This window comes from Bos taurus, chromosome 7 (genome assembly GCF_002263795.3).
Source record: "Bos taurus isolate L1 Dominette 01449 registration number 42190680 breed Hereford chromosome 7, ARS-UCD2.0, whole genome shotgun sequence".
NCBI lineage: Eukaryota > Metazoa > Chordata > Mammalia > Artiodactyla > Bovidae > Bos > Bos taurus.
In genome coordinates, this window is record NC_037334.1 from 52,006,327 (window position 1) to 52,033,622 (window position 27,296).

Consider the following 27,296-nt stretch of genomic DNA (forward strand, 5'->3'; position numbering starts at 1 on the left):
ATGTGAGATTTATGTAGATTCTTTTTTGGTGAATGTTGATAGTGCCTTTGTCAGATCTTTATTTTAGGTTAGGCACTCCTATAAAAATGATGTCAGATAGGGTGATTAGTAGTGGTTGCAAGCCTTCCTTTTCAGCCACATGTGATGAAATTTTTTTCATCAGCTCAAAGGAAGATCTGGTGTGACTGCTTACCAAATATGTAGGAATATGAAATTTGATATGTAAAATATGTGATTGAACCAGACTGGCTAGCTCTTAATACAATGACATTCAGCCAATTTGACTTTAAAAAATTAAATGTAAAAGTCTAGGATTTTTTGATCTGTGGCTTAATAATATCTAGGAAAAAACCACGTATGAATTTTAGCTTTAAATCCATCATAAAAAAGTTATGTGATGTGGCTGTTAAAGAACCAGATGCAAGTTTAGACCCTTACTTGATATGGAGTATTTAGAATGAAAAGGCAAGATCTCATCTTCTTGGATATTATGACCAATCTGGAGCATGACTTTAAGTTCTGAGGACTATACTTTGAAGATGAAATAGAGTAAGATTTTATAAAGAGGTAATTCTAGAAAAATTAGCATAGTTATAAAAAGGAGTAAGAAAACACAGCATAGAGTTAATTAGAGTGAAGATTCATGAAAAAAATGTCTGAGACACTTTATATAATATTATGTTATGGAGAAAAACTTTGTACAAACTTGAGAAGTTCTATAGTAATGTGCTATTGGTAAAGTGTTCAGGTTAAAAAAGAAACAATGATTGACATAGGCTGTTGTGTACTGAGAGTAGTTGAGCCATTTAGTTTATGTGCCTGGAGCTTAGCTAGATATTTCAGAGACAAAATTGAGTGATACAGATCTCTACCCTCAAACAATTCACACTCTGTTAGGCTTGATTTGAAACCTTCATGAAGCAATATTATGGGATGAAAATTGCTTTAATGTGATTGTGATGTCCAGTTTTTTAATTTACTTCCCATAAGTACAGAATATACTCCCAAAAGAATAATCTTAATTACTAAGAAAATCTTAAGTACAATAACATTTTACTGACAAACTCTGGTGGATATTCAGATCATTCTCTTGTTTGGCTTCAGGATCTCTAACATGAACTCATGCATTATGACTAGCACTCTCTTGAATTTACAGATTACAGCCAAGTTTGGTGGGAGAGCTTTATAGTAATAGTCTTTGCAATAGAACCCAAGCAGAAATCAGAACAATGTTTTTGCACAGAGTCCTCTTAAAGTTGTACTTGGACCTAATTAAAAGCTTGAAAATACTTGAATTAGGAGACACTATAGAAAATCCCACGAACTGGCAAAATGAAATATTAGAAAGGAAGGGTTCTGCTATAGAGAAGTTAATTCATGATTTTAACATGGCAACCCACTCCAGTACTCTCGCCTTGGAAAATCCCATGGATGGAGGAGCTTGGTAGGCTGCAGTCCATGGGGTCACTAAGAGTTGGACACTACTGAGCGACTTCACTTTCACTTTTCACTTTCATGCACTGGAGAAGGAAATGGCAACCCACTCCAGTGTTCTTGCCTGGAGAATCCCAGGGACGGGGCGCCTGGTGGGCTGCCATCTATGAGGTTGCACAGAGTCAGACACGACTGAAGTGACTTAGCAGCAGCAGCAGCAGTAATATTATACACAGGAAAAAAGTTTTTAGACTTTCTCATCTTCAGGATATCCAAATATTTAGATATCTAAATATTACTTTCCCACAAAACAGTTTATATCAATAAATATTGAGTGCGTGCTGTTGCTTCAGTTGTGTCTGACTCTTTGTGACGCTATGGACTGTAGCCTGTTAGGCTTCTCTGTCCGAGATTCTCCAGGCAAGATTACTGGAATGGATTGCCATGCCCTCCTCCAGGGGATCTTCCCGACCCCAGGGATTGAACCTGTGTCTCCTGCAGCTCCTGCATTGCAGGTGGATTCTTTACCACTGAGCCACCAAGGAAACCCAAGGGCAGGGGTGATATATATTATTTTTCATTTTATAGTCCTTGATAGCAGAGGAGTAACTTTTGACATGCCACATTTCAATGATTACTTTATGATAGGCTTTGAAGCAGAATTATTTTAAAAACTGAAGTATAATAGAAGTATTTATGCTTTGTTATAATTATAATATACATTAAATAAATAGGCAGCTCATAAATAAAATAAATAGGTAGCTCAATGGTAAAAGAATCTACCTGCTACTGCAGGGGAGGCAGTTTCAATCCCTGGGTTGGCAAGATTCCCCTGGAGAAGGAAATGGTAATCCATTCAATATTCTTGACTTGGAAATCCTATGGAGAGAAGACCCTGGTAGGTTATAGTCCATGGGGTCCCAAAGAGTCTGACACCACTTAGTGACTAAAACAACAACAAGAGGCAGCCTGCCCTACTTCCTTGGAAGAAATAAGGGGTGGGTTTGTGATGGACAGAGGAGGTGATTGGTGTTTAGCGGCATAGTGAAGTTACCAATCCCACTTAGCCTTAAAACCAGAAAGCTGGAGGTGCCTGTTTATCCCTGCCTGCCCCACCTACATTTTAAGTGACAGTTAAAAAAATTATTAGAGAAATATTCAGGCATACAGTAAAGTTGAGAGAATTGTGTAATTAACGCCATGTATCCAGTACTCAGCTTCAGTAATTAGCCATATGTTTAGGCAGTTTTCTGACCAGTAAATATAATGCCCTGAGAGCTTCACTTCTTTATCTGTATTCAACTTTTGTCTTTCAAATTTTGGTTCTTGGGGCTTTGGATACTGAAATTGTATCAAAAGAAGGATTTGAGTGAGGAATTTAGTGTTTAGTGTTTAAGCCTTTTCAGCTCTCCACCCTCTCAGGAGAAGCCACTGGTTGTAGGGTGCTATTGTAGGTGGAATTTGGAAGTATTGTGGCCAAGAGCTGTTTTTCATAGAACAGATCACTGTCCCAATTTCCGTGCCGAAGACCGGCTAAAAACAAAGCTGGGGAACCGACGGGCATCAGGTCTGCTCTTACACCAATTCAGTGCTGTTTTCTGAATAAGAGCATATTTAAAGAACAGTTTCCTGGTCACGCTCTGGGGAGTATCTCAGTATTTCCCCCTTCATTTTGTACATCCAGGTCCAGTTTGGGGGTGAGCTGTCAATCTTTCTGAGTTTCTGATGCTTGATATTGACTAGCTTCTAACCACTTTCCTCGCCCAGAGCTTGCCGAGCACTCCCCTTAGGGGCTCCTGGGGAAAACAGAAAAGCTGCTGATTTGGTAAAAAGAGGGAACGTTGAGCCGGAATTGCGCTCGCCTAGTTTTGTGCCTTGAAAAGCGAGAGTGCCGGGGAATGATCCCCATATGCCCCTCACTGGTTCTCGCTATAGAAATCTTGGCGTCTCCGGAGATATAAGAAAGTGCAGGAGAGACTTAAACTCTCAGCGGAGAGGCTGAGAATCCAGCACGGAACGCACCATAGCACTTGGTTTGGGGGTTCCTGTTTCCTTAAGCCTAGAAGGCGTAGTGGTTCATGGTCGTGGTCCCGCCTCCCAGGGTGTCGGCCCGGCGGTTCCTCTCGGAATTCCTCCCTCTGCCGGCACTGTAGGGAGTCAGTGGGTCCGAGCGCCCGGGATCCGATGCTCAGCTCTCAAAATAGTCGCTGAGAGACGCCCAGCCGAGCTCAGCCCCAGTTTTAAGCCGTCTTCAGGTAGAGTTTGTAGACGTTAAGACTGCGGCAGTCAGGGCGTTGTCCTAGGAAACGCAGTTTAAGGGAAGGTGTGTTAGTTTCTCGGAGCATCTCTTTGCCCCGCCTTGCGCTCGCTGCCTGGGCGCGGGGCGAGTTCCCAGTGGGCGGGCAACCGAGACCGCTCTTTCCGGAGCCCGGCAGTTTCCCTCGCCTCTGCACCCCTAGGCGGCGCTGCGCTCCTCCGCTCCCGCAGGCTCCGCTTTCCCAGACGGCTGCTGAACCTCCAGTCTAGCAAGCCTTGCTGTCAGCCGGCCGGTCCCGGGCAATTACGGCATTCGGAAGGCGAACGTCGGCTGTCTCTGCACTTCCAGCGGGCAGCGGCGGCCGACCGGCCTTCGGTTTTTTCCTTTTACCACGGCTCGCACTCTCCGGGAGTCCGGAGCATGGTCCCGGGTCACGGCTGGTGGAGCGAGGACGCCGAGAGGGAGGGGGATGGTGGGCTGGAGGGTGGCGGTTCTATGTTTGTGGGTTTCCTGCGGCTCTGTAGCCGGACAGCTCGAATACTCAGTGTCGGAGGAGACCGAACGGGGCGTAGCCGTAGGCAGTGTTGCCCAGGACTTGAGGCTGTCAGCGGCCTCTCTGTCCTTGCGGAACTTTCGCTTCCTTTCCAGCCGTGGCGAGACTTACTTCGGGGTTGATCTGGCCAGCGGAAACTTGGTGGTCCGACAGCCGGCGGACCGCGAACGGCTGTGCGGGGCCAAAGCTGCCTGCGTCCTGATCTATGAGCTTGTGCTCGAGGACCCGCTAGAGCTGCACAAGGTCCATGTTCACGTCCTGGACATCAACGACAACTCGCCTCACTTCCCTGCCGGCGACGTGCAATTCCGTATTCCTGAGTTCCTTATGCCCGGAGCCCGCTTTACTCTCCCTAATGCCGAAGATGCCGACGAGGGAAGCAACGGGTTGCTAAGCTACAGCCTGAGCCCCAGCCGGCACTTTCGCCTGGACATGGGTTCGAGGGTCGACGGCAGCGAATTCCCAGAGCTGGTGTTGGAGAAAGCGTTGGATCGGGAGCAACGTGCCACCCACCGGCTAGTGCTCACCGCTCGGGACGGCGGGCTGCCAGCTCGCTCCGGTGAGGTACAAGTCACCATCGTCGTGGTGGACACAAACGACAATGCACCTGTATTTGAGCGCTCAGTATACCGCACCGAGGTGCCAGAGACTGCACCCAATGGGACTGTGTTATTCCGAGTGCAAGCCTCGGACCCGGATGAAGGTTCCAATGGGGAAATCCGGTACTCCTTAAGCAATAGCACCCAAGCCAAGCTGCGACACCACTTTCACGTGCACCCTAGAAATGGGGAAGTGCGGGTCGCTGCTTCACTAGGTCCTCCTGAAACGCTGTTGGAGGCATACATTGAGGCAAGGGATGAAGGTGCCTTCAGTCTAGCCAGCACCGCCAAACTGCTGGTGGAGGTGACTGACGTGAACGATCACGCCCCTGAGGTGAACCTTCTCACTCTCTCCAGTCCCGTTTCCGAGGACGCCGCCACTGGCACAGTGATTGCTCTCCTTAATGTAAGGGATGAAGACCTTGGTCCCAATGGTAAAGTCACCTGTAGCATGTACAGTGGCGGCCCCTTTAAGTTGAAGGCTTCCTTTGGCAACTACTACAGCTTGGTGACTGATGGGCCGCTGGACCGGGAGCAAGTCGGTGAATACCAGGTTCTGATCACTGCCTCGGATGGTGGCTCACCTCCACTTAGCACTCGCAGGACACTGACTGTGTCAGTTGCTGATGTGAATGACAACACACCAAGCTTTCCTAAATCGAAACAGGAACTTTTTGTGGCTGAAAACAATGCCCCTGGAGCCTCCCTAGGACATGTGTTTGCCCAGGACCCAGATCTGGGGAAGAATGGCCTTGTCTTCTATGAGCTGTTGGATATTATCTCTGAAGGACAGTCAGCCTCTAGCTTGGTGGAAGTAGATTCATCCAGTGGGGCTATCACTGCCAAAATTTCCTTTGACTTTGAGTGGCTCAGGGGGTTTCACTTCCAAGTGGAAGCCCGGGATGGTGGCTTTCCTCCCAGAAGTGCAACAGTGACTGTGAACTTGTTTGTGGTGGATAGGAACGACAATGCTCCAGTCATCTTGTTTCCCTTGCCCAAAAATGGCTCTGTCCCAGTGGAAATCGTGCCCCGCTCTGCCAGAACAGGACACTTGATCACAAAAGTGGTAGCAGAAGATGCAGACAGTGGCTCCAATGCTTGGCTTTCCTACTACATCTTTAAGGCTTCTGACTCGAGCCTTTTCAGAATTTCAGCCAACATGGGAGAGCTCCGTACTGCTCGTTTAGTTCTTCCCACTGATGCAGTTAAACAGAAGGTGGTGGTGGTGGTTCAGGACCATGGAGACCCATCACTTTCTGCCTCTGTCACATTGGGTGTGCTGTTGAGCAGCTCTGCCCCTCAGGTCCTTCCAGACTTTGAAGATGGCTGGGAAACAGGAGGGCACCTTTCTGCCCAGAACCTGTATTTAACAATTGCCCTGGCCTGTATTTCCTTTTTATTTCTGGGGTGTTTACTTTTCTTTGTGTGTAGCAAGTTCAGCCAGAGTGCAGGCTGTTGCACTCAGAGCTGCTGTCACTCTCCAGAGGAGCTGAGGTATGGAAGCAAGGTGGCTTCAAATCCTTGCATGTCATCAGCCACAATAGATGTCACTACAGTCGAAAGACTTTCTCATACTTATCTCTATTGGGCCTCCCTGGGACTTGGTTATGATAATAACAGTTTGCTGTTGCATGGGGAATACAGTGCTGCTGTCCTGAGAAATCTGGCCTCTGGGGTAGAACTGAATGTGCCAATATCCTGTCTCCAGATTCGGAATAGGAAAGGGGATCACGCAAATGTCAATGCCATGGTAAGCATATTTTATGGAATTTGATTCCCTTGACCAGGAGATGGTCACTAGGTATTTCTAAAATGTTTCTTATGTGAGTCTTTGGTAGCATGTAATCCACTGAATTTAACACTCTGGCTCAGCATCCCCTGTGCTAAGGATTCTGGGAAGATCCAGGTGTTAAAAGAGATCATTTTTGGCCTGAAGGAGGTTACAGTTTATTTTTGAAAAACCAGGGTAAGAAATTCAAACCTATTAAAGAACAATTAAAGTAATACAGTATAAAGTTCTAAAATTGAAAAGAATAAACCACCAAAGTTTCTGGAACAGGTAATAAACAAACTGGGATGTCTTTGAATAATTCCTTTTATGAATTTATTTAAGGAATTACTTGAAATAAATATCCTTTCATTAGAAAACATATTTTGAGCAAAAGATATGTTTAAGGCATTCTGATACCTAAGGTGAGAATGAAAATTATGGAAGAGTCTTTGCGTAATACAAACTTAATATCATGGATGATGAGACATTTACTCAAACCATAACAAATACATGATTTAAACATGATGATAACCTAAAACATGTAAAAATAAATCATAACAGATGTTCAAAGAAGGGAGAGAGAGAACATCTAGACAGAGAAGAGGGAATTAGAGAAGGTTTTGTGGTAGAGATGGCAGTGAATTGGATTGTGAATGCTATACCATTTAATAAAATGCAACATATTCCCTAGGCTATATTTTACAATGAATACCATTTTGACAAAGTAGTCTTTTTTGATAATGGTATTCCAAAACATAGATAATAGTTCCACACAGTATTTGTAAATATATAGAAATAATAAGCATGTCTCAGAGCACTTATTTGTACTGACAGAAAGATGATACAGTTGGGTATAGGACTTGACAATCTTTTATTATGTGTTCTTATTGATGCATTTCACAAAGAAGACAGATGCGTAATTGCCATGTCAGAAACATTTGTGTGTTCAAGGTGTACTTCCCATTCAAAGTCCATTCAACTTGGATTTAATTTTCTTATTATTTTAGAAGCCAGTAAACTTTGAAATAAGAAAATACCATGTTAAGATGTAATGCCCCTAAGAAGGCTTCCCTCGTAGCTCAGTCAGTAAAGAGTCTGCCTGCAATGCAGGAGACCCGGGTTCGATTCCTGGGTCAGGAAGATCCCCTGGAGAAGGAAATGGCAACCCACTCCAGTATTCTTGCCTGGAGAGCCCCATAGACAGAAGAGCCTGGCAGGTAGTCTATGGGACTTGACAGTCTATGAGTTTGCAACAATTGGACATGACCAAGCACACACAGCAACAGCAGCAGCACCTAAGAAAGATTAAATTATTCAAATACTTCAGTTCATCTATAGTGGCCCTTGGTATTTCAAAACTTTCTAAGTGAAGTGGGAGCAATTGGATTAGCAATTTTCCAGTATTACTTTGTGACTTCTCATAGAGATCATGGATACAAGGGAAGGAGGTATGCAGAAGTTAGGGAAGGGAATGAAGGGAATGTTTTACCATTTCAGATAATAAGGGGGAAATTGGGTTATAAGTTACTCTACTTCAAATAATGATGTTAACCGCAAATAAAATAGATTTGCACCTTTTATAATTTTGCATATTTAATATTTACAGCATGATACAATGGAATCCGTTATATACTATATGATTAGTCAATACTTGTTGATGAATAAATGATTCAATTTGTGAATCTATGAATTGAGTGATAACACTGTTTAATATATAAATAAAAATTTACTTTTTTACTTTATGTTTATATATAGCTAGCAGTTTAAATGGCACCCCACTCCAGTATTCTTGCCTGGAAACTCCCATGGATGGAGGAGCCTGGTGGGCTGCCGTCCATGGGGTCGTTAAGGGTTGGACACTTCTGAGCGACTTCACTTTCACTTTTCCCTTTCATGCATTGGAGAAGGAAATGGCAACCCACTCCAGTGTTCTTGCCTGGAGAATCCCAGGGACGGGGGAGCCTGCTGGGCTGCCGTCTATGGGGTCACATAGAGTCGGACACGACTGAAGCGACTTAGTAGTAGTAGCAGTTTAAAGGCCTTTTTCAAATACATTATTTCAATGATTATTTTCTTCCTTATGATATATAATCATGAAACAATACAACAGGGATTTTCTGGTCTAGAGCTAGCATGAACAACATCAATGCTGTGTTCTGGGGCTAAATACCAGTCCAGTTTCTGTAGAGGACAAAGTGATTAGCAGGAATGCACATAATTATTGTGAAATTTGCATGAATGAAAATTAAAGTGCAGCTAATTTTAAGGGAGAAAATTGGTGCACAAAATATTAGTATTTCAGGTATCAAAACACAATGTATAAACTCTCCTTCTATTAAGAGAATTCACTAAGGTTTGAGAGAAACCTTTTGACTAGACTGCAGAATAAACATAAGTAAGCATTAGGAAGATCAATGATCTGAGAGAAGGAAAATTATCCACTTAGAAGGAAAGAATATAGCTAATAACAGAGGAATATGTCCCCTGCCACAGAATGTTTAAATTTATGTGAGTGATAAAGTAACAGAGATATATACTGTTTAGACATGGAGGACTATTGTGCCATCTCATCCATCCAGTTGAGCAATCTTCCCATCATTGTTGATATTTTGCTTTATAGGTGGTTCATTGTTAATTTTTATGGGCTGGACATTTCCTTACATATAAAGAAAGTTTGTTGTATAAAAACATGGACAAAAATAACTTCTTTGAAGCTGGAGTATTTGTAATTCAACACAGGCATTTATCACTTACTTTTTCCTCCAAGTGCAGATTGATCCAGTATTTTGATGCTTTAGAAGAGAATGCTTGTCATGGTGTTCATTGAATGCCTTAAGAACAACTACAGAATTCTAGAAATAAGGTATTTGTTGCTTCAGTTTTAGAAATGATCTGTCTTTTGAAAAGCCTGCAATTTCATAAGTTTAACTGTGTCTGAATCACACAGAATCATGTTGATGCATATGTACTTATATTTTGTTCTACTCTAAGCTCTTTTCTCTTATTTTAGAGTACATTAGTATAGTTTATAAAGCTTATGAAATTCAGGAAAACATTTTATCTGTATCTCTCCTTTGATAATATTTAACAGATAGAAACAAAATTGACCTACTGTGCAACAGCTAAGCAATATGAGTCTCATGTCAATTTTTTTCTGTTAAGATTCTTGATAATTTTTTAGATGATATCTGTGATATATCTACTTCCTATTAAAAACTGCATTGGCAGTTTTTAAAGATAGTAAATATTAGTGTCCCAAAAATGCACAACAGCATAAACTGACTTTATTAAAAATTTCACATGAAAATTATATTTTTAACATACCAGTCTAAATTAAACTAAACCAAATTAAAGCAACTTCTCTTTTGCCAGGATCTATGGGGCATAAGATATTTCCCCTTTGCAGTGTCATTTGTTAATGACAAATGGTAGACTGTTTTTGGCATTCTGGGTGTTTTTATTTGCTAACATATATTCCCCAAGTAGACTTGCCCATAGGTTAACTGGATATTTCTTTATATCTATTTTGACTTTGAAGCTGATAACCACACTTTGAAAAACTTTAGAGTGCAGAATCTAAGGAAGCATGCAGGCTATATGAAATATGTTCAGATTCAAATATATGGAGACAGCACAATAGTATTCTTTGTATGATATGGAAACTTCAAACTAGTGACAAGGAGAGAAGAGCATCATAACTTGAATAGAAAAGAGAAAAGCAATGCTTTGGGGAGATGTATGAGTGGGAAAGTTTTGACAGCATGTATGATAATGTTGATGACCTATTGATTTTCGTTGAAATCAATCAATGACCTATTGATTAATAGGTCATTGAAATCAATCAATGACCTATTGATTTCGATAATGTTAATGACTATTGATTTTCATCATTAATGTTAATGACCTATTGATTTTACTTCAATATTTGCAGTAATATTTCAGAGACTAAATACTCTTTAGCTGGGTTGGGATGAAAGTAGACTGAATTACTAAGAGGTTTTTATATTGCTCAAATGCATATAATGTGAATATCAGAAATAGCGTTTGGCAGAATGTCAAATGAATATAGATCACAATCTAGGATTCTGACTAAAGTATGGGAAGTAAAGAATTTATTCGTAAGGATTATTCTTTAAAACCAAAACTTAATGATAAAGGTGGTTACTCACTTTGTTTCCAATTTTAATTGATGAGAAGAGAATGGGTCAAGATATAAATAAGTTACATGTCTCTTTTATACTGCATTTATGAAAAATAATTGGTAATAATAAGGCAAGAATACTGTAGTGGGTTGCCATTTCCTTCTCCAGGAGATCTTCCCGACCCAGGGATTGAACCCGGGTCTTTTGCATTGTAGGCAGACGCTTTACCATCTGAGCCACCAGGTAAGTCCCATATGAAAAATAATTAGGATAAGAATTTCCTCCTCAATCTTTAAACACAGAAGGTCGTTATATATTCATCTGGAACTTGTCTTAGAATCTAGGGATGAATATAAGATCATGTAGTCTTCTGTGCTGCAGAGAAAGAGAAAAGTCTTTCTGTCCCAACTCAAATTGTTGGCTGTTCTTAGAGCCATCTGATTGCCATGTACACATACACTATTTTCATAACTGAACTCTATTGACATACCTCAAAAATGTACTCTCTGAATTCAGGTACATTATGCTTACTCTTTGGAATCTTTAAGCAAAGATTATAGCTGTTTTGTTTAGAATCAAAATGATGTTCTTATAAAATAAAAACAACAAATAAAGACATCTTAATAATGTATTCATCACTTGAGATTGGCATGTCATTTTCCTTTCTTTTAAGGATTTGCTATCAAGGTTATGCTGGCCTTATTAAACAAGTTAGAAGTGTTTTTCTTTTTTCCTCTCCTTTTTTTCTAGTCTCTGGTCATGTTAAGATTGGTGATATATCTTTCTCAAATACTTCATAGAATTCACTAAGGATATTCTCTGTGCCTTAAGTTTTCTTTGTGGGAAAGTTTAAAATCATGAAATCACATTTCTTTACTATAAAAGAAATATTAGTTATTTTATTCTTCTTATTTCATTTCTATAAATTCTCTTTTCCAGAAATACATTAATTTTAGCTAAGTTTTCAAATATTTAAGCTAAAATATACACTAAATATGGCATAAAGTTTTTTTTTTTATAATATCCTCTTTGTAATCTTTTAACATTTACAGGATCTGTAGTGATATTCTTCTTTCCAATCCTAATGTTGTTGTCAGCTCTCATTTTTCCTGGTTAGACTCGGCAGTCACTTATTAAATTAGCCTTTTCAAGGACTAACTAAGTTTTGGGGATTCTCTTTCTTGTATATTTGCTTTCTATTTCACTGACTTCCGCTCTTAACATTATTTACCTTCTCATATTTCTTTATATTCAGTTTGCTATTTGATTTCTAGCTTTTTGTTTTTCAGGTTTTGTTGTTTTTAATGTATGGATTTATGGATTTAAAGCCAAAAAATTTCCACTTAGTATTAGCTGATTCATGTAAATCTTATTTTTAAAATTTTATTTGAAGTATAACATACATAAAAGTTCATATATTATTATACATAAAAGTTTATATATCATACATGTACAGCTTGCTGAATAATCAAAGCCAACGCAATCATGTGGTCACCACAGAGATAAGGAAGTAGAAGAGCATTACCAGCACCCCAAGCCCCCCTCAGCCTCCTCTATCATTGTGCTTCACTGATGGCTCAGACAGTAAAGAATCTGCCTGCAATGCACGGAGACCTGGGTTTGATCCCTGGATTGGGAAGATCCCAGGAGAAGGGAATGGCTACCCCCTCCAGTATTCTTGCCTAGAGCATTCCATAAACCGAGGAGCCTGGTGGTTTATAGTCCATGGGGGTTGCAAAGGGTTGGACATGACTGAACCACTAATACCTCATTACTCTCATCTGAAAATATCACTATTGTAATGAGTTTCAATGTCATAAAAATAGGATCATATAGTATGCTTATGGTTTTGTGTCTGGCTAGTTTAATTCAATATTATACATGTGACGTTCATCTGGCCTGCTGTGTGTAGCAATAATTCATCCATTAAACTGCTGTTTATCGTGTTGTATGAGTATATAACAATTTATTTATCCATGTTTCTGTTGATGGACATTTTTTCAAGTTTATTTTTGCTATTATAGACAATTCTGCTATGGACATTTTCCCTATGTCTTTTGGTGCACACATTAGCATTTCTGTTAACAGTGTATCTAGTAGTAGAAATTGCTTGTTTATGTAGTATGAGTGTTCTCAACTTTAATAGATACTGCCAGTGGTTTCCCAAATTAGTTGTTCCAAGTTATTCTCCCACCAGCTTAAGAGTTTTAGTTACTTCACATTCTTGAATAATTAGTATTACTAGTATTACCAGCCTTTTACATTTTTATCATTATAGTGGTATGTACTCATATCTCATTTTTAAAATTTAAACTCTAGATTTGAGCTAGTTTTTTTTTTTTCATGTAGTAAGTGAATATGGAACAGTCTACAAGGTGAATATTAAAGCGCTTAGACCATTTGTCCCTTCCTTCCACTATATACTTTTAAAGTCAGGTTTATTGGTTGTTTGGGGAAGGCAATGGTAACCCACTTCTGTATTCTTGCCTGGGAAATCCCATGGATAGAGGAGCCTCGTAGACTACAATCCATGGGGTCATAAAGAGTCAGACATGACTTAATGACTGAACAACAACAACTATTGGTTGTTTGGGAAATGTTGGCTCTCTGAGTTATACGGATCTTTCAAATGTGGACACATTTTATTATGCAATAAAAAATAATATTTATCAATACCACCATTGCTCTCATCAGATGGTCTTTTAGTATTGGGAAGCTACAGGCTTACCATGGTAGAGGAAAGTTTTCCAAAATTATGACTGTCACTCAAAATCTTAAATTTTAGTATTTGCAACAAATACTATCATTCATTTTCCTTGCAGTGAGGGATTCATTTCATTCATTTTTAAGAGAATGTCTGCTCTCTGGTGTTATAAATACCCAGATTCATTTTGTAAATTTCCTGTCTCGGACCTGGAACCAACCATTCCCCAAGAATCCTTCAATTCTTTTTTGTGGGAGATGTTATTTAGAAATATAATCTGGGTGGTAGGTGTGCTCATTCCTACAGGACTGAGTCAACGTTTCTAGGTATTTTCAGTTACCGAACTAAGGGATATGCGTTTTTAAAAAAGTAAAATCACAAATTCATACTAATCTTTCCAATTCAAGTTAAGAACTATAAGGTTTTTAGTTAATTTAATTACACTTACATTTGTATCTCCTTTCTCCCACCATAAAAATCTTAGTGTTCATTTATATCAACATAATTACTAATTTATTACCACACACTAAAAGAACAGACTCAGAGAACAGTACCAGCACTACACCAACAATGTGGTTACAGTAACAGTTTAATGTTTTTGCCATTCTTTTCATTTGTAGGCTGCATTTTACTAGGCTTGTACAAATTGTTGTTTAGTTGCTAAGTCGTGTCCAGCTCTTTTGCGACCCCATGGACTGTAGCCTGCCAGGCTCCTCTGTCCATGAGATTTCCCAGGCAAGAATACTGGAGTGGTTTGCCATTTCCTTCTCCAGGGGATCCTCCCTACCTAGGGATTGGACCCATGTCTCCTGCATTGGCAGACAGATTCTTTACCATTGAGCCATCAAGGAAGCCCCTTGTATAAATTATCATGTTTTAAAGTATCTTGGAATAGTTCATCTCTGTGTAGTTAAGCCACAAACTACATAGAGTTAGATTCATTTGTTTCAAATTGCTTTCAAAACTAGGGCTTTTTAAGATTAAGTATTTTTGAACCACCTTTGTCCAATTCCCCCTCTTCCCTACCCCCACCTCTGGTAATCACAAATCTGATCTCTTTTTCTATGAGTTTGTTTTTGAAGTATAATTAACCTACAGTGCTGTGTTAATTCCTGGTGCACAACATAGTGACTTGGTATTTGTATATGTTATGAAACGGTCGCCATAATAAGTCTAGTTACCATTTGTCCCCATACAAAGGTATTGTATTATTATTGACTGTGTTTCCCACAGTGTACATTTTTTACCTGTGACTCATTTATTCTGTAGCTGAAAGTTTGTACCTCTTAATTTCCCTTACCTAGTTTACTCATTTCCCACCCTCCTCCCTTCTGGCAACCACTTGTTTCTTCTCTATATCTGTGATTTTGATTCTATTTTGTTTATTCATTTTTTTAATATTTGTTTTTCAAATGTAAGTGGAATCATGCAGTTTTTGTTGTTGTCTGACATATTTCACTTAGCATAACAACCTCACAATCTACCCAGATTGTCATGAATGGCAAGATTTTATTCTTTTCTATGACTAATATTCCATTATATATATGTGTGTGTGTACACACACACACCACATCTTCTTTATTCATTCATCTATTGGTGGACACTTAGGTTGCTTCCATATCTTGGATATTAATAGTGATTAATGCCGCAATGAACATAGGGGGTCCATATATCTTTTCAAATTAGTGTTTTCATTTTCTTTAGAAAAGTATCCAGAAGTGGAATTGCTGGGTTATATGGTAGTTCTGTTTTTAATCTTTTGAGGAAACATCATACTGTTTTCCATAATGGTACACCAATTTACATTCCTATGAACAGGGCATGAGGGTTCCATTTTCTTCACATGCTCATGCATACTTCTTTCTTATTTGCTGTCTTTTTGATAATAGTCATTCTGACAAGTGCGAGGTGATATCTCAGTGTGGTTTTGATTTGCATTTCCCTGCTGATTTGTGATTTTGAGCATCTTTTCTTATATGTTGGCCATCTGCATGTCTTCTTTGGAAAAATACCTATTCAGATCCTCTGCCCATTTTTTAATCAGATCATTTTTTTGATATTGAGTTATATGTGTTCTTTAGGTATTTTGGATATTAGTCACTTATTGGATATATCATTTGCAAATATTAATATCTTCTCCCATTCAGTAGGTGACTTTTTCATTTTGTCAGTAGATTCCTTTGCTGTGCAAAATGTTTTTAGTTTGGTGTCGTCCCATTTGTTTATTTTTGCTTTATTTATTTCATCTAGATTGTCTATTTTATTTACATATAATTGTTCATAGTAGTCTCTTGTGATTTTTTGTATTTCTGTGGTATCAGTTGTCACTTTTTTCCATTTCTGATTTTATTTATTTGGCTCCTCTCTTTTTCTTGATGAGTCTGGCTAAAGGTTTATCAATTTTGTTTATCTTTTCAAAGAACTAGCTCTTAGTTTCATTCATCTTTCCTATTTTTTTTTAGACTCTATTCTATTTATTTCTTCTCTTATCTTTATGATTTCTTTCCTTCTGCTAACTTTGGGTCTTTTTGTTATTCTTTTATAGTTCCTTTCAGTGTAAGGTTAGGTTGTTTATTTGAAATTTTTCTTGTTTTCTGAGGTAGGCTTGTATCTCTGTAAAGTTCCCTTTTAGAACTGCTTTTGCTGTGTCCCATAAATTTTAAGATCACTGTTTTTGTTTTTGTCTCCAGATACTGGTTGATTTAATAGTAACAAACCAATCTTGCATTCTTAGCATAAATGTAGGTTTGTTGTGATATATTATTCTTTTTATATCACTAGATTTAGTTTCTTAACATTTTGCTGAGAATTTAAAAAATGTGTATATGATAGAAATTGACTTGTAATCTTTCATTCTTATAATGTTTTTGTCAGGTTTTGATATCAAAACTATGCTGGTCTCATATAGTAAATTGAGAAGTATTACCTTTTTTCCAGTTCTCTGGAAAGTTTGTATATGTAAATCAGTGGTTTTTTCCCCCTTCCTGTAAACATTTGGAAGAATTCAGAATGAAGCCTTTTTGGACTAGCATTCTCTGCATTAAAGTTTTTAATTATAAATAAATATCTGTTATAGATATGAAACTATACAGATCTTCTGTTTCTAGTTATAACAGTTGCTTCATTGTGTTTTTCAATAATTTTGTGCATTCAAATAAATGTGAGAATACATTTATAGAGTGTGGGCTTAAAGTTGTTTCATAATATTTCTTCTTATTATTTTGAAATCATAGGAACCATATGTTTCTTTTTGTATTGCTAGTGTGGTATTTTTTATTTCTCTTTTTTTTTGGATAAGCTTTGCTGTAGATGTGTTGGTTTTATTAGGCTTTTCAGTGAGCCATCTTTTGACTGCCAGAAAATAAAAAGAAAACATTACCTTTAAATGAGCAACAGGAAGACAGACAACTGAAGTCTCAAGGGAAAAATAAAAGCCAGAATACAATGAAATGACATCTTCAAGGGATCTAAGAACACCTGAAAAACCTAGAATTTTATACCCAGCAAAAATATCCTTAAAAAAAAGAAATAAATAAAATATTTTCAAATGAAACAAAGTTGAGGAAATGCATCCCAATCAGATCTGCACTGAGGGAAATAGTAAGTGATTTCTTTATGGAAAATTTTCCCAATTAGAAGCTCAGAAATATAGGAAGGAAGGAAGGGGAACAAGAGGAAAGAAGAGGAAGTAAATATTTACTGACTAAAACAATAATAATGCACAGTAGAATTTAAAATATAAGAAGAACTGAAATATATGAGGACAACAACAAAAATATGGAAGGAGGTAAATGGAATTAAAAGGGTTTAAGGCCGTTACATTGTCCTGAAAGTAGTGAAAGTAAAAATTATATTAGACTTTAATAAGTCCAGGATGAATGTTGTATTTTCTAAGAAAATCCATTTAAGATAGTAAAGAAAAGTAGCCAATAAGTTAGTAGCAGAGAGAAAATGGGATAAAAATATACTTAATTAGTCCAAATGAAGGCTAGAAGTAGGGGAAAGGCAAATTAGATAAGATAAATACAAGTAGAGATTAAAATCCAGGTATATCAGTAGTTACATTAAATGTAGATAGACTAAACACTCCGATTACAAAAATGGTCATACTGGTTAGAAATTATACTCCCGTATGTCAGTTATCAGAGACACACTTACAAAAAGGATAAGAAAAAGTGGGAAGTAAAAGAATGGAAAGAGACATACCGTGTAAACACTTATCAAAAGGAAACTGTATAGCTAACTCAACAGGTATCACTCATAGTGGACCTGAAGGCAAGAAGCCTTATGGATATAAATAGGGGCATTATGTAATAATAAAAGGGTTAGTCTATTAGGAAGATAAAACAATAATAAAATTTAATGTGTTAATAACATCATGTTTAAGTACCTTAAGCAAAAACAATTAAACTTTAAGGAGAAATAGAGAAATCTATAACCAGAATGGGAAATTTTAACATACTTTGTTCAGAAACAGAATAAGGAGACAAAAAAAAAAAACCACAACAATGAGAATACAGAGAATTTGAATAAGGGGGTTAATGAGCATGTATGTGTGTGCATATAAAACCACCCAGTAATTGCAAAATGAAAAATCTTTAAAATACACATGAGCATGTGGTGTATGTAAGAAAATTAAGTGTAATCTGGATCATAAAAGAAATCTCAATGAATCCATGACAAATTTTCCTGCATGCATTCTTAGTTCCTCAGTCGTGTCTGACAGCATGTCAGGCTGTGAATGGTTGATTTTTGTAAATGTTCATGAATGTCTGTGTTTATGAAAGGGGTAATATTATAAAATTGCCTGTAAAAGTACTCTGTATATGTCTATTAAGTCTTTTGCCAGTTGTGTTGTTCAAATATTCTGCATTCTTTTTTACTCTTTTTATTTGCTTATTTTATGTGACTGAAAAAGTTATGTTAAAATGTCTCATTGTAAATGAACTGTTTATTTCTTCTTGGATTTTTGTCACATTTTTATTTCATATATTTTTAGGCTTTTTATTTTATTTAGATACTTAACCCAATTTAGATTTGTAATATTTTTCTGTTAAGTGGAAACTTCTAACATTATGAAATAACTCTATCTCTACTTCTGTTGGTGATGAATTGTTTTAGTTTTTGTTTGTCTATGATGTCATTCTTGATAGATATTTTTCCTTGGGTATGGAATTCTAGGTAAGCATCTCCTTCACTTTGGCACATTAAATTTATCCTACTTTTTGGGTTTCACTGTTGTCTTATTGTGCTCTTTTGTGAGTAATTTCTTATTATTTTTCTTTCAATTTTGCTAATTTTGTCTTCTTTTATGCCTAATATTCTACTAGAAGTGTCCCTTGAGTTTTATTTTTAGTTATTCTGTTTTTCATTTAAAAATTCTAATATGATTGTTAATATCTGCTGGGTTATTTTAAATTTATTTTACTTCTCTGAAAAGATTTTCAAACTTGCTTTTTATTTCTTTAAATATATTAAATCTCTGATATTTCTACAGTCTGCAGTCTGAAAGTATGTTTCTGCTGAGTGCTGCATCAACTAGTTTTTTATCACAGCTCCATATTTCCATGTGTTGCAGATTTCCCCTGACTTCTGATGGTCATTACCCTGAAAATAATATTTCTCAGGATATCCTGAGATCTTGTATGAAAGTACCTTCAGGATAGATTTTTATTTACATCTGCCAGTGTCTGAGGGGCTTCCCAGGTGGCTCAGGCGTTAAGAATCTGTCTGCAATGCAGGAAATGCAGGAGATACTGGTTCAATCCCTGGGTCAGGAAGATCTCCTGGGGAAGAGTATGGCAACCCACTCCAGTATTGTTGCCTGGAGAATCCTATGGATAGAGGAGCCTGGCAGGCTACAGTCCATGGGGTCACAGAGAGTCAGACACGACTGAAGTGACTGAACACACACATGCCAGTGTCTGAATGCTACTAGTTGTATGCTACCTTAAGTTCAAGATTTGAGGATCTTTGGAGACTTAGGCTCTATGTATACCCAGCTGAAAATCTACAGGATATCCAGTATCCAATGACAACTTTATAAGACTTTTTTTCCTTTCCTGTTTTCCTTCTGTTTTGGTTGGCTCCAAGTGAAATTTCCCAGCAGTGGATAGGTTTAGTTTTGTTACACCATCTCCTGGAGGGTATGGTCCTTGGGTTCCAGATTACTGTAGTTTGGAGATCCTATAAGATTCCTCTTCTTATGTACTTTCTGGTCCTTAATTTCTGTCTTCCTTATCCTACAAATTATCTGGATTTACAGCCAAGTTTATGTTGGCAGATGCTTTCAAAACAAAAAGCAAATTCAAAATTCTGCTTGCCTCTCTGGGTTTAGGTTTCCTCCAGACTTTGTCTTAGCAGTTCTCGCTATCTTATCAGATTTTCAGTGCTTTTAAGATAATTGTTTTAATATTTTATCTAGAATATTTCCTTGCTTTCAGTAAGATGGCTGCTCTGAATAATTTAAGCTTCCATTACCTGAGATTTCATAGTATACAATTTTATCACCAGCATATTAGCATCTAAGTAGTATTGAAATGTTTTATGCTGCTGCTACTGCTAAGTCACTTCAGTTGTGTCCGACTCTGTGCGACCCCATAGACGGCAGCCCACCAGGCTCCCCCGTCCCTGGGATTCTCCAGGCAAGAACACTGGAGTGGGTTGCCATTGGGGGATTTAAATCTTTTATTACTATTTTGGGCTTCCCAGGTGGCACTAGTGGTAAAGAACCAGCAATTACTGATTTGGGGGAAAAAAGTAATTCGTACATTAGATCTACTATGAACCAAGAGAGCACATGCTTTCACTTAAACATTCAGACAATAACCTATTCTCTGAAAAAGAATACACACACACACACATTACATCTATGTAACTGAGTCACTGTGCTGTATACCTGACACTAACATGACATTGTAAATCAACCATATTTCAATAAAGAGCAAATAAAAACATTCAGATAATAAAATTTTATTAAAGGTGGCACTTGTGACTTTGCTTGACATACAATTTCCATATTTATTTATTCTAGTCACTCCATCTGACATACTTTTTAAAGCATGAGACATTCAAAATGTAGAGACAGATAAGATATAATCCGTAATAGTGAAAGATATGTCAACAATAAACAGGTAAACCATCAATTATAATACAAACAGATTAGAGCTACAATGAAACAAATATATGCTACCCTGGAATGCAGAGGGAAAGCAACTAACTTAGTATGTTGTTTGGTTGAGGGTGGGGACATGTAGAGAGATCTTCCCATGTACGATATCTCTATAGTAGAGGATTAATGGATGATTGGGAGAAAAGTTATGACCAACCTAGAGAGCATATTCAAAAGCAGAGACATTACTTTGCCAACAAAGGTCCATCTAGTCAAGGCTATGGTTTTTCCAGTGGTCATGTATGGATGTGAGAGTTGGACTGTGAAGAAGGCTGAGCGCCGAAGAATTGATGCTTTTGAACTGTGGTGTTGGAGAAGACTCTTGAGAGTCCCTTGGACTGCAAGGAGATCCAACCAGTCCATTCTGAAGGAGATCAGCCCTGGGTGTTCTTTGGAAGGAATGATGCTAAAGCTGAAACTCCAGTACTTTGGCCACCTCATGCGAAGAGTTGACTCATTGGAAAAGACTCTGATGCTGGGAAGGATTGGGGGCAGGAGGAGAAGGGGACGACAGAGGATGAGATGGCTGGATGGTATCACTGACTCAATGGACGTGAGTCTGAGTGAACTCCGGGAGTTGGTGATGGACAGGGAGGCCTGGCGTGCTGCGATTCATGGGGTCGCAAAGAGTCGGACACGACTGAGTGACTGAACTGAACTGAACTGAAATGGATGATTTGGGAAGCAAGGAGGTAGATTGGTGAACGAGTATTTCAGGCAGAGCAAAACCCATAAAGCCCTAGAGGAATGAGAAAGCATAAAAGAAACTGAAAATACTTTGATTTGGTCAGAAAATATTGTATATGTGTAAGCAAACAAGAAGTTGAGGCTAGAAAAATAAATAAGAATCAGGTAAGATTCTTCAATGTTTAGAATATCAGATTTTACCATTAAGAAATATGTAGCTGATAAGGTTGAGAAAAAGGTTTAAAAAGAACTTTTCCATTAAATAGTACTACATGATCATTGAGATGTTTTATAAAAAGAAATTACCTGTAGTTCCAAAACCTAAGTACAGTCACAATTATATGTTTACAGCTCTTTTAAAAAAAAACCATGTTCCATGTGTATTTTTAAAAATAGTTGAAATAATATATAAATAACTTATATATTATAGAATATAGTAAAATGTAGGAAAGTACAGGCATTTTTAAATGATTATGTTTTTATTGAGATATAGTTGATATATAATAATGTATGTTTCAGATGAATAACATAGCAATTCACAGTTTTTAAATGTTGTATTCCATTTGTAGTTATTGTAAAATATTTGCTCTATTCTCTGTGTTGTACAACATATCCTTGTAGCTAATCTGTTTTATATAGTTTGTAGCCCTTAATCCCCTACCCATATCTTGCCCCTCTCCTCTTCTCTCTTCCTGCTGGTAACCACTAGTTTGTTCTCTATGAATCTGTTTCTTTTTTGTTATAGAGGTCAACATTTTAGATGACTGTATGATAGTTCATCACAGATAATTTTCCTATGCTAAACATTTGATTCTAGTGTTTATTATAAATGTCACTGCTGTGAACAAGTTTGTACATTGATCTTTGCTTGATTTTCAGATAAATTCCTTAGGAAGATGCATAGAAGACATCCTGCTATTAGCTTGAAAGTTGACATTTTTTGTGTTTTTTAAACTTTAAAAATTCTTTTCATTATCATTTTGGTGGTTATCTTTGGTGTTACAACATAATCCTTGACTTCTCAAAGTCTAATTACTAATTAGTATTTTTAGCTCTTTTTGCTGGATCTATTTCTGTAATAGTTGTGGGTCATGAATTATTCTTACTCAGACATATTATTTTTTGTCCCTATTTCTAGCCACATTTGGGACTATTTTGGAAAATACTGTTCAGTCATGTCCAATAATAATTGCAAGTTAATTAATTAGCTGAGCCAGATTTTGTCTAGTCCCCGGATCAGTAACTAGAAATAACACAGACACCCAGGATGTAAACAACATAACTGCTAATAGTTTCCCATTCCTGCTCTTTTGACTTGAAAAATGTCATGTAATAGATAAAAGGGTTTACATTTGGTTTCTTCTCTTAGAAAGGAGGGCATATTCTATATCTCCATCAAAACCTTTAAAAGATATATTCTTTAGATTAATGGCAGTAGCCTGAGCAAGACTGTTAATTGTTAATGTGTGTAAGACTAAATGTTCCTCCCAAGCACCTGTCCTCTACCATCAAGGATTATGATTATAATCTCAGAAGATTATAGTCATGTATTTGGATTCATTCTGAATCACAATTGATGACTTGCAATGCCTTTCAACCTTCATTCAACTGAAAATCAAATATATCTGAATTATCATGGCACTCTTTTCACCTCTGTGGAAAGCAGAGAACCTTATAATTTTGAGGACATAGCACTAGTGTTTGCCTCTTTTATGGTGTCTTTCATAATCTATGACCCTTGGGCTCAGAAACACTTTGTTCATATATGAGATTTTATCACCAAGCAAGAAGATTTACATAAGTCATTATAGTAAGTGAGGAGTTTATAGTAGTTCACGTTAATATTTGTAGCTATGATATTCTACCTATTTAGATGAACAGGAATAAATTGTGAAAATTTAATCTACAGTTTACATATATATCAGCTGCCATCTGCCTCACTTAATTTGTCTCTCCTCTGAAATCCACTATTTATTCCTTCTGTGATTCATTTGTAAGTTAATATTTTATCTATAGTTCTCTTGAAATGCCCAATTGAAGGTTGTGCCCTAGAATGGTTTGATGGAATTTACTTTAAGAGCTTTTTTTTTGGTCCATGTAATGGCTGAATATTCTCCTGTTTAACAGCTTATTTGAGGGTTTTTGGAAATACAAGACCAGAAGAAACTTAAATCACATTTTTGTGTTTGAAAATTTTATTTTCTCCTTGTAACATCAATAGACTTTGTTTTACAGCTAAAATAATATTAAAAATATTACACAAAAACTCTATAATCACCAGGATCCCCCAAGATATTAATCTAAATTTAGACAAGCAGTTAATTATATGTGAGTTCTTTACCACTAGTGCCACCTGGGAAGCCCTTAAGGAAAGGGAATAATTCCTTTTTTTCTTTAAAGGTTGTTACCAAGTACTTCCGGGCTTCCCTAGTAGCTCAGTTGGTAAAGAAACTGCCTGCAATGTGGGAGACCTGGGTTCGATCCCTGGGTTGGGAAGATCCCCTGGAGAAGGGATAGTGCCCACTCCAGTATTCCAGATAATTTGGTCAGGCTTAAAACATAAGGCCAGTTGCGACACTTGTGTAAGAACCTTAAAATTTTATAGTGATATTTTATGGCTTTATTTTTTATCAACTTATTATAGTTATCTTAATAACTATAATGTATTGTTATAATGTATAGTATAGATATAGCTATATCTTAATAGGCTATATCCATTTAAAGTATTTGATTCAGTGAGTTTTGTTCTGAAAAATTGAGGTTTATTATATGCAATATTATATAATTTTCAGGTGTACAACATAGTGATTTACAATTTTTAAAGGATTTGTTCCGTTTATAATTATTATAAAATATTGGCTCTATTTCCTGTGTTGTACTGTATATCCTTGTAGCTTATTTGTTTTATACATAAGAATTTCTCCCTGTTAATCACCTGTCCCTACTTTGCCCTTCCCTCCTCCCCTCTCTGCAGTGCTAACCAGTAATTTGTTCTCTACATCTGTGAGCCTGTTTTTTTTTTTATTATTATAGTCACTAGTTTATTTTTTAGATTCCCTGATTCAATGCATTTTAGTGATTGTGTACATTCTTGAAATTACCACTAACCTAAAGGTATAGAATATTTTCACCACTCCCAAAAGTGTTCTCTGGTTCTTTTGCAGTTATTTCTCCCTCCAACTCAGGCCTCAAAGAACCACTGATCTGCTTTCAGTTACTATAAATTGATTGCATTTTCTAGAATAATGTATAAATGGAATTGTTCAGGAAGAAGTTTTTGTATCTACCTTCTTTAGCTCAGCATACTGATTTTGAGATTCATTCATATTGCTGGGTATTTTCAGTAGTTCATTCCTTTTCATCATTGAGTAGTATACCATTGTAGGATATATGACATTTTTATTGCCTAGTCACCTGTCAATGGAATGTTTTTTCTAATTTTTAGCTATTAAGAAAAAGACTTCTGTGTAGATTGGTTACGTTCTATGGTAGGTTATATTTTAAGAAACCGACACATTGTTTGTCAAAGTGTGCACCATTTCACATGTTCACTAGCAACCATATAGGGGTTCCAGTTGCCCCACATCTTCACAAACATTTGGCAGTCTTTTTTAAAAAGGTCCTTTATCATAACCATTCTAATGAGTGTGAACCGTTATTCAATTGTGGTTTTAATTAGCATTTCCCTAATGATTTTGTGCATTTTAAAAAATGTGCATCCACTTGTATGTCTTCTCCTATGGAGTATGTTAAAATTACTTTCCCCTTTTTTTATTGGTTTGTGTGCCTCATTATTACTGAATTGTAAAAATCTATATACAAGTCCTATATCAGATATACGTATTGCAGATACTCTCTCCCGTTTACCCGTTCATTTTCTTAATAATGTCCTCTGAAGACCAAAGTTTTAAATTTTGATGATGGTAAACTATTTTTTATTTTATGATTTATGTCTTCTGTGTTCTCCTTAGAAAACTTTTGCTTATTCCAAGTTGACAAAGAATTTTCTCTGTGTTTTCTTCTAGAAGCTTTTAGATTTAGTTCTGTGAGCCATTCAAGCTAATTTCTGTGGATGGTGTGAGGTAATGTAGATTTATTTTTCTCCATTCAAAGGCCATTTATTGAAAAGACCTACTCTTTTCAATTATCATGGCATGTTTATCAAAAATCAATGGACCATATTTTGCTGACCGTATTCTGGACTCTGTTTCATCCCTTTGATCTGTATGTTTTTTCTTTCACCAGGAGTAAATTGTTTTGATATTGTAATTTTCTAAGTTTGGAAATGAGCTGTATAATATTCCTTAGGATTTTCTAATTGTATCATCTGGAAATAGAGACTTCTTTCTTCCAGGATTACATTAATATTTTTCTTTGTTACTTAATAGCAATGGCTAGGACCTATAGTCTCAGAGAAGGCAACGGCAACCCACTCCAGTACTCTTGCCTGGAAAATCCCATGGATGGAGGAGCCTGGTAGTCTGCAGTCCATGAGGTCACTAAGAGTTGGACACGACTGAGCGACTTCACTTTCACTTTTCACTTTCATGCATTGGAGAAGGAAATGGCACCCCACTCCAGTGTTCTTGCCTGGAGAATCCCAGGGATGGGGGAGCCTGGTGGGCTGCTGTCTATGGGGTCGAACAGAGTCGGACACGACTGAAGCGACTTAGCAGCAGCAGCAGCAGCACCAGGACCTATAGTACAGTAGTGAATGGAAGTGATAAGAGCAGGCATCCTTGCTTTATTTCCAACTTTAGGGCAAAAGTATTCAATATTTCACCGTTAAGTATTATGGAAGTCATAGATTTTTTATAAATGCTTTATCAAATTGAGGAAATTCCTCCCTCTGGATTGTTCAGAATTTTATCATGAGTAGTTACTGAATTTTGTTAAACTTTTTTTCCACATCAATTGAAGTGAAAATAAAGTTTTCTTCTTTAACCTACGAATATGGTAAATTATACTGATTGTTTTTGAATGTTGAAACAACCTTTCATTCCTGGGATAAACCTTAGACATGATTATTGTCTTTAAGCATATTGTTGGATTAGATTTGCTAATATTTTGTTATTTTTACATCCATGTTTGCACAAGATATCTTTATGTGATTTTCTCATTTTTTTCTTTTCTATTCTTTCTGTTGTGATATCTTTGTCAGGCTGTGCTATTATCTGACCCAATAAAAAGACTTCAATTTCTTTGATAGATTTTTAAATTAAAAATGGAAACACTATTCATATATTTATTTCATCTTGAGGTAGTCTTAAGATGTATTTTTCAAATAATTTGTCTGTTTCTTCCAATTTGTTATGTTTGTTAGCACAAAATTATTAATAGTATTCTCTCATCTTTTAATGTCTGTGTAGTCTATAGTAATAGCATTCCTTTTATTCCTGGTAGTGATGATTTGTGTTCTGTTTTTTTCTTGACCAGTCTAGCTTGAAGTTTATCAATGTTGTCGATCTTTTCAAAGAGCCAGCTTTTGACCTTTTTGATGCATTTTCTATTATTTTTCTGCTTTCTGTTTTATTTTCTTCATCTTTATTATTTGAACTCTTCTATGACTTTAAGTTTACTTTGCTCCTTTTTACATTTTTTGGGTGCATTTTTCTATATCCTTTAGGTATATTCTATATCTAATTTTAAAATTCTTTCTAATAGAAAAAATTAAGGCTACAAATTCCCCTCTAAAACCTGTTTATTTGCATTCAACAAATTTTGATATATTGTATTTTTATTTTTGCTCATTTTAAAATATGTTCAATTTCCCTCTGATTTATTCTTTTGCCCTTTGATTACTTAGGAGTGTCTTTAAGTTTACAAGTATTTGTGGTTTTCCTAGCTATCTTATTACTTTTGATTTCTAGTCAATTCTGTTTTGTTCAAAGCAGATACTCTTCCTAATTTCAGTCTTTTGAGGTTTATTTGGTAAAGTGTTTGACTGCAATGTGTGAGACCAGGCTTCGATCCCTGGG

The 27,296-nt window shown here is 36.9% G+C and overlaps 2 protein-coding genes across 10 annotated transcripts in view; both read left to right on the forward strand.

Annotated features, from left to right (window-relative positions):
- Positions 1-27,296, forward strand: part of PCDHA13 (protocadherin alpha 13) — a 209,250-nt gene that overhangs the window by 111,221 nt on the left and 70,733 nt on the right. Inside the window, exon 1 of one of the 9 annotated variants that reach the window (XM_059888205.1) lies at positions 2,880-6,593. In XM_059888205.1, coding sequence (XP_059744188.1) covers positions 4,161-6,593 — 2,433 coding nt within the window. In that variant the 5' untranslated portion in view covers positions 2,880-4,160. 9 annotated transcript variants of the gene reach the window in all.
- Positions 1-27,296, forward strand: part of LOC132345758 (protocadherin alpha-7-like) — a 122,049-nt gene that overhangs the window by 60,995 nt on the left and 33,758 nt on the right.